This window comes from Pan paniscus, chromosome 16, assembly GCF_029289425.2.
Source record: "Pan paniscus chromosome 16, NHGRI_mPanPan1-v2.0_pri, whole genome shotgun sequence".
Taxonomy (NCBI): Eukaryota; Metazoa; Chordata; class Mammalia; order Primates; family Hominidae; genus Pan; species Pan paniscus.
Genome location: NC_073265.2, coordinates 78,855,251 through 78,870,000, shown reverse-complemented (window position 1 = coordinate 78,870,000; position 14,750 = coordinate 78,855,251). Strand labels below are relative to the sequence as shown.

At 45.6% G+C, this 14,750-nt stretch overlaps 2 protein-coding genes across 22 annotated transcripts in view; one reads left to right on the top strand and one right to left on the bottom strand.

Annotated features, from left to right (window-relative positions):
* POLG (DNA polymerase gamma, catalytic subunit) overlaps positions 1–5,903 on the top strand; it is a 19,131-nt gene extending 13,228 nt beyond the window's left edge. The window contains exons 14-22 of one of the 3 annotated variants that reach the window (XR_004666652.3): positions 327–380; positions 489–606; positions 1,082–1,217; positions 1,334–1,580; positions 2,879–3,001; positions 3,130–3,298; positions 3,480–3,688; positions 4,183–4,281; positions 4,679–4,715. Coding sequence is in view for 2 of the 3 variants with exons in the window: in XM_003820420.5 (XP_003820468.4) it covers positions 327–380; positions 489–606; positions 1,082–1,217; positions 1,334–1,580; positions 2,879–3,001; positions 3,130–3,298; positions 3,480–3,688; positions 4,679–4,839; positions 5,389–5,465 (1,294 nt within the window). In the remaining variant the exon portion in view is untranslated. Of the gene's footprint in view, positions 1–326; positions 381–488; positions 607–1,081; positions 1,218–1,333; positions 1,581–2,820; positions 3,002–3,129; positions 3,299–3,479; positions 3,689–4,182; positions 4,282–4,678; positions 4,840–5,388 lie in introns of those variants that run through there. The other 2 variants (XM_003820420.5, XM_034939391.3) reach the window with 2 other exon arrangements.
* FANCI (FA complementation group I) overlaps positions 5,084–14,750 on the bottom strand; it is a 73,382-nt gene continuing 63,715 nt past the window's right edge. For 12 of the 19 annotated variants that reach the window (XM_008973876.4, XM_008973877.5, XM_008973878.4 and 9 more), the window contains 5 exons: positions 14,652–14,711; positions 9,338–9,406; positions 7,506–7,601; positions 6,834–6,941; positions 5,084–5,819 (listed from right to left, as the gene is read on the bottom strand). In XM_008973876.4, the coding sequence (XP_008972124.2) occupies positions 5,757–5,819; positions 6,834–6,941; positions 7,506–7,601; positions 9,338–9,406; positions 14,652–14,711 (396 nt within the window). In that variant the 3' untranslated portion in view covers positions 5,084–5,756. Of the gene's footprint in view, positions 5,820–6,833; positions 6,942–7,505; positions 7,602–9,337; positions 9,407–13,789; positions 14,712–14,750 lie in introns of those variants that run through there. The other 7 variants (XM_008973879.4, XM_055098955.2, XM_055098954.2 and 4 more) reach the window with 2 other exon arrangements.

Genomic DNA, 14,750 nt, shown 5'->3' with positions numbered 1-14,750 from the left:
GGCGAGCAGAGTGGGTGTTGGGATGGTGAAGTCTGCCTGTGTGTAGGAAGAGGCATTGGTGGAAGGAGCGCCTCATGGATGCCCCCCGGAGAGGAGCGGAAGCTCGCTTGGAGGCCTGGCCAGTTTCCAGATGGTTTATGCTCTTGATTGGTGTATCATAGGGCCCCAGGTCTTGGCTGAGCCAGGGCTCACCTTGAGTCCAGTTAGTGAGGCTGGGTAATGGAGTATAGCAGTCCTGGAGGTGGGCAGGTGAGGGCCATGGTGGGATGCGGGATAGATTCTGCTTCCCATGGCTGTGCTGAGCCTCACCTTGTCTGTCCCCACAGCTCTCAGATGGTGGTGTGGCTGCCCAGGTCAGCTCTGCCCCGTGCTGTGATCAGGTATGGTCTGCTGAGTGGTTGTAGGGATAGGAGAACTGAGGTGAGGTGGTAGGTCCTAAGGCCAAAGCAACCTGCTAAGACTCATTTCCTTCCCCTGCACCCCACCAGGCACCCCGACTATGATGAGGAAGGCCTCTATGGGGCCATCCTGCCCCAAGTGGTGACTGCCGGCACCATTACTCGCCGGGCTGTGGAGCCCACATGGCTCACCGCCAGCAATGCCCGGGTATGTGACCTCTGCACCTCTGGCCCCTGCTCTTCCTCTCCCAGGTCTGTAGAAACTGGGCTCTGAGGGCCTTTAGGTATTTAGTGAGGATCATGAAAAGGACCCTGTGATCTGGGTCAGGCAGGACTCTAGTCAAATCTGGCTTCATGATTCTTGTCCACTCCTTCAGTAAATGTGTTCTGGGCACCTGCTCCTGGCCAGACAGTGACAGGCGTAATAGCTACAGCTCTCATGGAATTTAGATAGGACCATGTAGGTGAGGGGTCTGGCATAGCGCTAGGCAGAGAGTAGATTCTTTACCTGTCACACCAATTGCTCATAGGTGGCCATCTCTGGAACTGTGGAATTTCAGCAGTGCTGTCTGGCATTCTCTAAAGCCATCCCCTCAGGAAAGGCTCTAGCTCTTTCTCAGTCAACTCTGGCTCCAGGAATGGGGTAGGAGGAGTCTCATTTGGGTATCTCACTCTTCCCACAGCCTGACCGAGTAGGCAGTGAGTTGAAAGCCATGGTGCAGGCCCCACCTGGCTACACCCTTGTGGGTGCTGATGTGGACTCCCAAGAGCTGTGGATTGCAGCTGTGCTTGGAGACGCCCACTTTGCCGGCATGCATGGTGAGCAGGAGCCGGGGTTGGGGCAGCCCAGCCTCTCAGGTAGCATATTGACAGTTCTGATGAACATTGGGCAGAATGTTCCTGAGCTGCTTTTCTCACTCCTGCTTGTCTTCCAGGCTGCACAGCCTTTGGGTGGATGACACTGCAGGGCAGGAAGAGCAGGGGCACTGATCTACACAGTAAGACAGCCACTACTGTGGGCATCAGCCGTGAGCATGCCAAAATCTTCAACTACGGCCGCATCTATGGTGCTGGGCAGCCCTTTGCTGAGCGCTTACTAATGCAGTTTAACCACCGGCTCACACAGCAGGAGGCAGCTGAGAAGGCCCAGCAGATGTACGCTGCCACCAAGGGCCTCCGCTGGTGAGGGTCCCTCTCCCATCCACTTTAACACCCAGGACCCGAGGCCTGCTTTACTGTCCTTTAGAACTCCCATCTGTTCTATCTCCTGCCCATTACTTGAACTCTCACCTAGCCCCTCTCCTTCCACACCTGTGTAACCTGGTTCCAGGATGATTTGTCCTATTGTGACATTTGGTTGCTTTATAGTCAGCCTTAAACAGTTTTTCCTCATGGGAGTAAAGCTATACTTTTGGTATACTGTTACCAAGTGGTAGCATCTTGACAATTCTGATTATGCTGCATAATCAATAATACAGGGGTTGCAAACTCAGATGCCTACAGGGAATGAGAGCAAATGGAGTGGGTGGAAGACAGGAGTTGACAGGAGGGCGCTGTGGCAAACTGGAGCATGTAGGCTGATGTTGATACTGGAGAAAGCATTACCAGGCCTCCAGGTTAGCCTAGCTCTCCAATTTGTTTCCTCTGATAGTACTGCATACTGTGTGCTCAGGGCCTTAGCAGACTCTCTGCAGGGTTCCAAAAACATTGAGGGAAAAGAGGTACAACTTCCTGAGGTACAGTACACTGTCCATATTTAATTAGCTGGCTCATTGTGGAAACTTCACTTTCTCGTGAACAACTAAAAGTTAAGTATGTGATAAATGATATAGTGGTTGATGACTATAAATGCAGGAAAGGGGAGCTGAGTATCGTCCAGTGGATAAAGTGAGGTCGGGTAAGGCTCATACCGTGAGCAGCGTGTGCTGGTGGAGGCGAGAAAGGTGGTGGGGCTTTAGTTGTGGACACCTTTGAAAGTGTCACAGGAGTTTGGACTGTGGGTGCAGGTGGTGGGGAAGCCATTTATGCGAGTGCCATGTCTCTGGAGCCTTCAGGCGACAAGCCTTGTGAGGTCTGCAGGTTAGATGGAAGCTGGGAGTTGTCTAGGGTTGTGGCAGTTGAGAGGGGTAAGCCAGGCCTGGCTGTTGTGTTTTCTGCTTCAACAAATGCCCCCTCCCCTTCAGGGAGTAGCCTGTTCTTACCCCTATCCCCGCAAATCTAGAGTGATGGCACTTGCTGCCTCCTGAATAAAAGGCTTTGGGGCTACAAAAGCCTGGGCTGCATCTCTTTCTAGCTCCATGATCCTAGGCAAGGCACTTAGCCTCTCTGAGCCATTTCTTCCTCTGAATAAAAGCCTTTAGGGGACTGGCATGATGTCAGTGTTTTTAAAAGTTGAAGTGATATGTGAACATTCCTTGCCAAGGCACTAGCGTGGCACAGGAAGCACTCCCGTGGAATGATGGTGATAACACTGCCCCCAGGTATCGGCTGTCGGATGAGGGCGAGTGGCTGGTGAGGGAGTTGAACCTCCCAGTGGACAGGACTGAGGGTGGCTGGATTTCCCTGCAGGATCTGCGCAAGGTCCAGAGAGAAACTGCCAGGAAGTAAGAACCTTCTTTGTGTTAAGGATGGAGGGAGGGGTCTGGGCTTGCCCCAGAAGAGCTTGGATGCTTTGTTTTTTAGCTTTGAGATGCTGAAAGACAAAGTCTGCCCTCTGTTTCTGGTCCCTTAGGTCACAGTGGAAGAAGTGGGAGGTGGTTGCTGAACGGGCATGGAAGGGGGGCACAGAGTCAGAAATGTTCAATAAGCTTGAGAGCATTGCCACGTCTGACATACCACGTACCCCGGTGCTGGGCTGCTGCATCAGCCGAGCCCTGGAGCCCTCGGCTGTCCAGGAAGAGGTATCTTGCTACCTTTGGAGCATGGGCAGAGGGGCCCCAGGGAGGGCAGGGCAGAGCTCCCTGTGGACCTTACCAATGTTTGTAGGTAGGGCCAGAGTGAAGCTTCTCTTGGGGCTTCTACCCTAGAGTTAATTGGTATGTAGCATAGCCCCTTTCACCTCTGCCCACCTTCCCTTCCCAGTTTATGACCAGCCGTGTGAATTGGGTGGTACAGAGCTCTGCTGTTGACTACTTACACCTCATGCTTGTGGCCATGAAGTGGCTGTTTGAAGAGTTTGCCATAGATGGGCGCTTCTGCATCAGCATCCATGACGAGGTTCGCTACCTGGTGCGGGAGGAGGACCGCTACCGCGCTGCCCTGGCCTTGCAGATCACCAACCTCTTGACCAGGTATGCGGGGCCCATGGCCTCTAGCCTGGCCATGTGCTCCTATGTGGGGCTTTGGGTGAGCGTTCCTTGGGCCAGACTGGTCAGTTTTGACTTTTCATCCCCCTAGAAGTGAATGTTTCAGCTTATTTATTTATTTCTAATTTTTAAAAATTTGTAGAAGTCCTAAAAAGACTAGCCTTAATTCGTAAAAAAAGAGTTCTTGGGTTTGAAAATGTGAAGTACCAAGACTGATCATTGAGGAAGCAGTGAGGTTAGGGGAATTGTTCCGAAGGGTGGTACTCACACTTTTCTATTTGGAAAATCAAATGACAGAAGCCTTTTCTCATTTCATAGAAAATTGAGATGTTTTTCTTTCTCCCATAAATGTTTTCTTTCTTAAGTGCCAAAAGTTTGTTATTTGACTGCTAACAGAAAACACTGTTAATGGGGACACTCAAATGTGATTTTTAAAAATATCTTATATATTTTATATATTGAGTTGTATTTTCTTGTAGTAAAATTCCTAGTTCATATGGATGAATTAAATATTACCGTTCCATGTTGATCTGCCACTCAGAACCAGTTTGGGAACCATGATCTATCCTGATTATTGGGTAAATAACAGATGTTTACAATATTCAACATTGTTCCCATTGCCCTCTTAATCATCATCTCCGGGAGGTTATGCTTAACAAAGCTAAAAGTCCTCATTTATGCTTCAAACTCTGGCCCAATTGGAAGTGATTTCGTATATTAATAAAGTGTACCAAACTGGGGAAAAAAAAAAAGTATGTTGAGTCCATAATTGCATTTCAGTATCTCAGTGGGAGGTTAGGCTGCTGGATGAAAAACAGTGCTGGACCTTCACCTTTCTTGACTTAGCTAAGTGAACAGATGGGGTGTTGGTCCAGGGGAAGCCCTGCTCTAAGGGGTGTGGGGTCATTGCTCCAGGAGTGATGCATCTGTTCACAGGAGGGGCATGACTGTGAGAGGAGATTGGGTCTCTTTCAGGTGCATGTTTGCCTACAAGCTGGGTCTGAATGACTTGCCCCAGTCAGTCGCCTTTTTCAGTGCAGTCGATATTGACCGGTGCCTCAGGAAGGAAGTGACCATGGATTGTAAAACCCCTTCCAACCCAACTGGGATGGAAAGGAGATACGGGATTCCCCAGGGTGAGCACAACACATTTGTTCCTCATTACACATAGGATCTGAGGTGGACTAGAAAGTGGGTCTTGGAGAACAGGAAACTTGGGGCCCCAGAGAATCCACTCTTGACTCAGGCCATATTCTAGGCTAATTTCAGTTTATAAGGTGCCCTGTGTCCAGAGTGAATGTGATATGATGTTTCAAAAATGAAGGCAGCAGAGCTTCAAATATTCTACCTGTACCTGTCCCCTACTTCAACCACAGAAGAAATGTTTAAAGAGGATTTATTCTATAGAGTGCATTCTTGCACTCTATAGGTGACAGAAAAACAAACTGTGCTTTAAATACCAAACAAGTAAATCAGAAAGCTTATTTTCTATTTAAAATATATCTAAGACACACTTATATAAAAAGAAAACAGACCCTCCTAACATGTAACATTACCGTTCGTGGCAATTGTTCTCAACCTTTCACTCTCCTTTTGACCTCAGCATTAAGCTCCTTTGCTCACTTCTGAGCTCTCAGTTACAGTTCTTGAGGTGGCATCCTAACCAATTTGGCACTATCTTTCAGGTGAAGTGCTGGATATTTACCAGATAATTGAACTCACCAAAGGCTCCTTGGAAAAACGAAGCCAGCCTGGACCATAGCACTGCCTGGAGGCTCTGTATTTGCTCCCGTGGAGCTTCATCGGGGTGGTGCAGGCTCCCAAACTCAGGCTTTCAGCTGTGCTTTTTGCAAAAGGGCTTGCCTAAGGCCAGCCATTTTTCAGTAGCAGGACCTGCCAAGAAGATTCCTTCTAACTGAAGGTGCAGTTGAATTCAGTGGGTTCAGAACCAAGATGCCAACGTCGGTGTGGACTACAGGACAAGGGGCATTGTTGCTCGTTGGGTAAAAATGAAGCAGAAGCCCCAAAGTTCACATTAACTCAGGCATTTCATTTATTTTTTCCTTTTCTTCTTGGCTGGTTCTTTGTTCTGTCCCCCATGCTCTGATGCAGTGCCCTAGAAGGGGAAAGAATTAATGCTCTAACGTGATAAACCTGCTCCAAGGCAGTGGAAATAAAAAGAAGGAAAAAAAAGACTCTATCTTCTCATCAAAGCCTTTGTTTGTTAGTCATGCTTTCCCCCCTTTCCCACTCACAGGAGGTAATTATGTTGTTGAAGAAGAGGAAGGAGTCCTCCAAAGTGTAGAGTAATAAGACAGTGGCACCTCCTTCTTTTAGGACTTTTGCTATACTGAGGATACTTATGGGACAAAATGACAAGAGAAGAAGCCATTGACATCAAAATGCTACATGACTCTCCTGAGTGCAGCTGCCAAGTGGGTAAAGAGAGTGGATGGGGCCAGGTACATTAGAGCCTGGAGTGTGATCATCTGAAGAATGCATGTTCAAAATTCTGAAATCCAGGGCACTTGTATGTAAACTTCCAGTTTTGAAATGGGAGTGGGCTACTGATTTGCTACTTACTAGACAAACCTAAGATGAAAATTTTAGGTGCTAGAAGTAAGGAAACATTGGGTTCTGTTTCAAAGATGGTGCAGGGATGGGGATGCGGTACTGTCACTTGCTAAGAGTAAAGGGAGAGGAACAAACCACAAGGGAAAAGGATAAGACATTGGCATGAATTGAAGGAAGAAGCCTTAACCCAAACTAATGAGTGGCCTTTGAATGAGGGCATGACATGAGAGGTAAACTAGTTTCTGAGCCAGACTGCTATAGCTGGTCATCATCCAGTAGTTTAAAAGATTAACAGGAAGAGGACCCACAGCAGGACATTGTTTTGTTACCACCTGCTTCCTGGAAGTGTTTATCAAACAAGTCGGGGCAACTTCCTAGGATTTTGTGTGGTCCAAAGTTTACAACCCTTCTGAGAGTCCTTTGCTGTCATCTTTGCCTGATCACCTTTTAGCCCTTTCCCATTCTGTTGCCCTTCCACTAATCTGTGACTGCTCCCAGATAGGCTGCTAACCAGCTAGGAAGAGTGGCTGGGCTCCAGACAGAAGCCAGCACTGACCTCTTCATTTTCATCTTCGCCATCCTCTCGAAGAACCATGTCTAGGATGTTTCCTTTGATCTTGAAGTCTCGTGAGGTGCTGAGCTTCATGTGCTGCATCAGGTTCACCTGTGACAAGATTGTAAGCATGGGACATCTCCCTACTCATAGGTCCTGCCAGAACAGCTTAAGCCATTTTTAGTTCACCTCTGAGAAACCTTTCCATTTCTACCTAAAGCAAGCACGCACCCACTTCCTTCTGTATGCTGGGGTTCAGGTCATCAGATCAAGAACAGCAAAGAGGCTGAGTGTGGTGGCTCATGCCTGTAATCCCAGCACTTTGGGAGGCCGAGGTGGAAGGATCACTTCAGGCCAGGAGTTTGAGACCAGCCTGGGCAGCATAGTGAGACCCCATCTCTACAAAAACAAACCCAAAAAACTAGTGGGGTATGATGGCATATGACTGTAGTCCCAGCTACTCTGGAGACTGAGGCCAGAGGATCACTTGAATCTGCACTCCAGCCTGGGTGACAGAATGAGACACTGTCTCAAAAAAAAAAAAGGGGGGGGGGGATGGCAAACACACAAATGGCCCAGAGTCTCTTTTCCTCCATTGTAGTTGTGCTGCTTTAGTTTGCCAGATCTGTCAAGAAGGTAAATGGGAATGGTAGCACATAATAAGAGAATGTTTACCTTGGACTTCTTAGAAAGGTGGATGAGAAATTTTTCATACTGTTCTATGGCAAAGATGAGGTTAGGGATTGGCTTGGTTTCCCGAAGAACTCTGGCCTAAGGGCAAAGAACATAAGACTTAAATTTCAGGTTCAACGGTTTTTGAAGTTTTCCTCTGAAGCTGTCACTTACAAAACTGTATGGCTTTAGGGGAAAACTAGTCTGTCTTCCAATCAAATGCAGTTGTATACCAGTAATCTAAAATTTTTGGCAGTTCAATCTGGAAGGACCCAAATGCCAGTAGAGATAATTGCACTGATCCATTTCATTTATAATTCCAGTATTTGTTGTTATCTAGAGAATGGCTGAGGAGGGCAGGATCACTTGTAGAAATTTAGTTGCTTTTCTGACTTGAAATTCTTAAGCCTATTTTGGCCCTAGCTCTATTTCCTTGTTCTGGTCTGGGTATGAATTTTCACTGCTGGGATTATATATCTTTCCCCCTAACGTGAATTGTAATTTGTAGGTTCTACGTGTGTGTGTGTGTGTGGTGTGTGTGTGTGTGTGTGTCTTTCCCCCTAACGAAAGGTCCTACATTTTTGTGTGTGGTCCTACATTTTTGTGTGTGTGTGTGTCTTTCCCCCTAACGTGAATTGTAATTTGTAGGTCCTACATTTTTGTGTGTGTGTGTGTGTGTGTGTGTGTGTGTGTCTTTCCCCCTAACGTGAATTGTAATTTGTAGGTCCTACATTTTTGTGTGTGTGTGTGTGTGTGTGTGTCTTTCCACCTAACGTGAATTGTAATTTGTAGGTCCTACATTTTTGTGTGTGTGTGTGTGTGTGTGTGTGATTATATATCTTTCCCCCTAACGTGAATTGTAATTTGTAGGTCCTACATTTGTGTGTGTGTTGTGTGTGTGTGTGTATTTTTAACCCATGAGGATACTGTACAAATTTTTTTTAACATTATCTTGGAGATAATTCCAGAGAGCTGAACATTTAGATGTTTATTTTTTTCATATCTCTCCAGTATAAATATACTATAACCTATTTAGCCAGTCCTCTATTAATGGATATCTTTGTTTCTAATATTTCACTTTTATAAATAATGTTGTGAGGACCATCCTGTACACAGGCCTGTATATCCTAAAAGTGAAACTGTTACATCAGAATGGGATTCAGTAGTCATTGCTAAGCCTCTGGAGAGGCTGTACTAATTTTCACCTTTGCCAGCAATGTACTAAGTGCCTCCTTTCCTGTACCCCCGCTGACTCTTACACATCTTTTAGGGAGCACCTTTTGCATTCACCAACTTTACCTAAAAATAATTTCTCCCAATTGAGTATCGTAAGTTATTTTACTATTTCTATTTCAACTCAAGATTTTCTGGTGCTTCGTGAATAAAACATGTTTTTGGTTCAGAGGAAAAATAAGATGCTCCATCTGATCATAAAATCCCTGAGTTGAGAAGCAGCCATGTATATAATACACACACTTTTTTGTAACAGCTTGATAGAGCTGTAATTCATATACCATACAATTCACTCACAATGTACTTTTTTTTCAGTATTTGCAGAGTTGTGCAACCATCATCACAGTCAATTCTAAAACATTTTCATCACCCCCAAAAGAAATTCCATACCCTTTTTAGCTGTCACCCCAGTCTCCCCATCTTCCAACCCACCTAGCTCTACGCTACCACTAATCTAGTTTGCCTTTTTAGATTATTTATTCTGGGCATTTCATGAAAATAGAATCATACAACACGTGGTCTTTTTGTCACTGGCTTCTTCCGCTTAATGTTTTCAAGGTTCACCAACAAGCATATTTTAACGGTCAGTGTCAGCAGCTTACCATGGCTGTGGCAACGGCAGCAGGTTTCTCCTTTTTCTCTCCCGTATAGTTCAGGCTCTTACTCTTATTCTAAAGAAATAGAAACACATTCTGTTATTCCTGATGATTTTTCTGTGGAGCTAGCATGCTAGTGGTAATTTTTTTTTTTTTTTTTTTTAAGACAGAGCTTTGCTGTCACCCAGGCTGGTGTGCAGTGGCGTGATGTCGACCCACTGTAACCTCTGCCCCCCGAGTTAAGTGATTCTTGTGCCTCAGCCTCCCGAGTAGCTGGGACTACAGGCACGTGCCACCACACTCAGCTAATTTTTGTATTTTTAGTAGAGACGGTGTTTTGCCATGTTGGCCAGGCTGGTCTCGAACTCCTGGCCTCAGGTGATCTGCCCGCCTCAGCCTCCCAAAGTGCTGGGATTACAAGCCTAAGCCACCATGCCCACCAACTAGTGGCAATTTTCTTAGAAGGTAATTACACAGGGTATGAGGACCAAGTCTGGAGTAAACAGGACTATCTGTGCAACAGATGTTAGAAGATGGGGAAAAAATGGATGCTTTGTAATCCTCAGATATTTTTTCTTTTTTAGTTGTTGAGAGGTTTACAATCTGTTGTTCTTAGAGCTGGCACATGGAAGTTGAAGGCAGGACTATTACTGCAGTGGGTCAGCCAAGGGGCTGGTGAGGTACTAAAGAATGGTTAAAATGGGGACTGTCAAGGTGGTAGCAGGAATATTCATTTCTATTTCTATTTTAGCCAGTGGGCTAGAAGGATCCCATAAAGGAGAGGAAGCTGAGGAGGCTGCTGCAGGGCCCTGCAGTCTTCCCACTTACAGGCAATCATCAGATATATTTTATTTTCGTTACTCAGCAAAGCCAAAACCAGATATATTTTATGTGCAATGGGTTATCATGCTCAAGAAGGGTTTAAAGGGTCACAGAACACTTCCCTGTGTTGTAAATTATTGGGTAATAAAGAGCTCCTGGAGAGGGATGAATAACTAATAAAAGGAACCAAAAAGTGTAAGATTCTGATAAAGCAAAAGAAAATCAAGACTTGAGTCAGGAGAGACTGGGGAGAAAAACCACCCAAATGTAAGGTACAGAAATGTAGGCAGCTTTTTACCTCAAGGGGAGTTCTAAACCTTCTTAGGAAGGGAACATACCATGCTCCACGAGGACAACAGAATAAAGAAACAGACCTGAAAATACAGAGAGGCTCTGCAACTGGAGCCATGAGAGAAAGAGGAGACTTGTTCCACATGCCACGTTCTGGAAAATAAGGAACTGCAGACATTCCAGAGGGGCTGGTATGCAGTAATCTGTTTTTGGCCCTGGAAGGCAGGGTAGAGGATGGAAGAGGGTGAAGGCAGCAGAAGAGGGCAAGGAAGCAGTCACGGATCGACCTCACTGACCAAGTGGGAAGTGACCCATCTTCCCAGAGGTTGTGTCCAAGATGGGGCCCTGTTGGAACTCCTTAGATCAACCCTGTTCCCTGCCCATTCCAACTGATCCGGGCGGGCAGGACTAAAATTAGAGCCAGAAGAGAAGCATCTTTTTTTGAGGTGGAGTTTCACTCTGTCGCCCAGGCTGGAGTACAATGGTGCGATCTCAGCTCACTGCAACCTCTGCCTCCCAGGTTCAAGCGATTCTCCTGCCTCAGCTTCCCGAGTAGCTGGGATTACAGGCACGCACTACCATGCCCGGCTAATTTTTTTTTTTTTTTTTGAGACAGAGTCATGCTCTGTTGCCCAGGCTGGAGTGCAGTGGTGTGATCTCATCTCACTGCAACCTCCACCTCCCGGGTTCAAGCAATTCTCCTGCCTCAGCCTCCCGAGTAGCTGGGATTACAGGCGCCTGCCACCATGCCCAGCTAATTTTTGTATTTTTTTAGTAGAAATGGGGTTTCACCATGTTGGCCGGGCTAGTTTCGAACTCCTGACCTTGTGATCCGCCTGCCTCAGCCTCCCAAAATGCTGAGATTACAGGTGTGAGCCACCGTGCCCTGCTATTTTTTGTATCTTTAGTTGAGATGGGATTTCACCATGTTGGCCAGGCTGGTCTCAAACTCCAGACCTTGTGATTCTCCCACCTCGGCCTCCCAAAGTGCTGGGATTACAGGCATGAGCCACCATGTCCGACCCTTGAGAAGCATCTTTTAAAGGTATACAGTTCTGGGCAGGATGCTAAGAGTTCCAGCAATGGTTTTCGTTGCTTTCTTCCCATTGAGATCTAAGGAACTGGGGAAATGAAGAGGGGGCTACAAGAGAATTAACAGTTCACTGAGAGGTGTGGAAAATGCAATCCCCATTTCTAGTTAAGGGCTGGAGTTAATGGAACCACGCATGGGCTCTTGCCCAGGGGCACTCATTAAATACATCTCACAAAAACAGAAAAATGTAAAATGTTTGCCTGCAGATCAGCTGACTTGTCAGTAAGGCTTTAAGTCAAATATGGATGGAGGAGGAGGAAAATGCCTAGGGAGGAAATGAAACTGATTACTGTGTAATGAGGGGAAAATAATAGCAGTCTAGGAAGTAGTAGTGATTCCCAGAAGAAAATGCTTGAAAATGGGGTCAGAAACACGAAAATCAAAACCTTCCAACATTTTACATGTCAACAAGTACCAGGTATGACTCTAGAGCAATGGTTGACTAACTATAGCCCATAGTATAAATCTGGCCCACTGCCTGTTTTTGATAAGAAAATTTCATTGGAACATAGCCATGCTCGTTTATTTGTAAGTTGCCTATGGCTGCTTTTATGTTCTAATAGTAGAGTTGAGTAGGTGTGATAGAGACTGTATGACCCACATTTACTATCTGGCCCTTTACAGAAAAAGTGTGCCAATTCCTGCTATCGAGTCTAACTAGCTGGGTTCAAGTCTCAGATCTGCCTTTTACTCATGGTCTGTTCTTGGGCATTCTGATTAACCTTTCTAATCTTTTCTCATCGTGCATATGGGGATAACTACTAATCATAACCTATAGCTAGGATGAATGAGATGATGTATGAAAAGAGCTTAACACATCAGACACAAGGTAGAGGTTCTCTAAGCATTACCTGTTCTAATAAAATTATTAGACAATGAGACTTTTGAATCATAACAAGGGTAGTAAATAGCATTTAACAGCAGTATTTCCCAAACTGTACTCTATGGAACATTATTCTGCCAAATAGTAACATTTGTTATTTTTTAAAAAATGTTCTTGAATAGGTCTGAAAACTACTAATGAACATACTGTTGGAACTCTCAGCACTGTTTTTATTTCTCTTGAGACAGGGTCTCACGCTGTTGCCTTGGAGTACAGTGGCATGATCATGGCTCACTGCAGCCTTCAAGTCCTAGGCTCAAGTGACCTTCCTGCCTCAGCCTCCCAAGTAACTGGGACTATAGGCAAACACCTGGCTTAAATTTTAAATTTTTTGTAGAGACGGGGTCTCACTATGTTGCCCAGGCTGGTCTTGAACTCCTGGCCTCAAGTGATCTTCTTACCTCAGCCTCCATTAACCACCATGACTGGTCTCAGCACCTTTAATATGCAGATGGACACCACGAATCTCTAAGGTGAGAGATATACGGTATGAGCATCTCTCCCTGAATTCCTTTTTTTTTGAGGACTGTCTCAGTCTATATAGCATATTTTGTGAAATGTGTCTTTATAGGTATCATTAAGACTTGGAGATGAGGAAACTCAAAACCCAAATATGGGAATGGACAGATATATATCCTATATATAGACAACAGATTTGTTTGACGAATGGTACCCACATGAAAATTTATAAGCATGAGGTTTGAGAAAGCATTCCTGCAAGCATTTGGGTGAGATAAAAGGAGAGGACCAGAAGTAATAGCTTTATGACAGTTGACTACTGGCTGGATGGCTGGATATAGAAAATGGATGATGCATTCCTGACCCAGATCACAAAACTGATACAAAGGCAAGGTGACAGAGAGTCTCAACTATCAGCCCATTACTAAGAACTCCTTCAGCTAAACCCAGATGACAGCCCACTTGATGGCTGATTCTTTATTTATTTTTTTTTTTGAGACGGAGTTTCGCTCTTGTTGCTAGGTTGGAGCACAACAGTGCGATCTTTGCTCACTGCAACCTCCGCCCTCCAGGTTCAGGCGATTCTCCTGCCTCAGCCTCCCAAGTAGCTGGGATTACAGGTGCCCGCCACCATGCTCAGCTAATTTTTTGTATTTTTTGTAGAGATGGGGTTTCACCATGTTGGCCAGGCTGGTCTTGAAGTCCTGACCTCAGGTGATCCACCCGCCTCGGCCTCCCAAAGTGCTGCAATTACAGGCATGAGCCACTGTGCCCAGCTGATTGCTGATTCTTAAAGGGAGGGGAAGAGGCACCCTGAATACACATAATGAGGCAAGTTACTGATAGAATGATATTGTGCCTGTAAGTGATGCAGAGGCAGAAAACAAGTGAAACATCACTATCAAAGTGGTCACGATCCATTGCTTTAATAATTGGTTCTAGAATCTTGGCTGAGATTGACACTTAGTGGACCCATTCTCTTTGATTCCTCAAAGATCAGTAACAGCCCTGTGATACATTTACTGCATGACTAAGTGGCCTTAGGAGACAGTAGATCTCTCGTTTCTTCCTCTTTCCAACCAGGGGTGATTTTGTCCCTTAAGGACAACTGGCAATTTCTGGAGACATTTTTGGCTGTTAAAACTAGGGGGCTGCTACTGGCATCTGGTAGGTGGAGGCCAGGGATGCCACTCAACATCCCAAAATGCACAGAACAGGTCCCACAACAAAGAATTATCTAGCGCAACATGTCAATAGTGGTGAGGTTAAAAAACTGGTTTAAGCAAACAGTAAAGGAGATTCAAGTACTGCAGGAATCTGATGGTATTTAGGACCAAATGACACTTACAAAGCCACGTCCTTCCACTTCCCTGAAAGTGCCCTCACTGCACTGCCGTCTCATCACAGCCCTTCTTCATGTGCTTGCTGCTACTCTGCTCACACTCCCAGAGGATGCCTCATGGCATGGACTTTCAGTCACCCAGGAATAAACCAAGTCCTTGAGCCCGAGCATGCTTGTTCCTTCCTTGCTCCAAATGCAAACATATATGCTTCCTTTCTCCAAATTAAGTGAAACAGTTTTCTTTACATAAATAAAGATGTCCTTGCTGCAAAGCCCTCAAGCCTTGGCTTGGTCTCTGATGGGTGCCTCCAGCTTGTGGTAAGCAGGGAAAAAAGTTTATATATGCTCAGTTCAGGTGATCAATAGTCCCCTGGGCATGTAAGAAATCCTTTCTTGAAGACCTATTGGGTACTGCCTCTGAATCTCTTACCTGTACATAAGAAATGAAAGAATAACACAGGGGGGTCAGATGAGAACCAGACAGCTTCACCTGCACAACAAGGGAGAAGGAAACCAATGTAACCAGCAG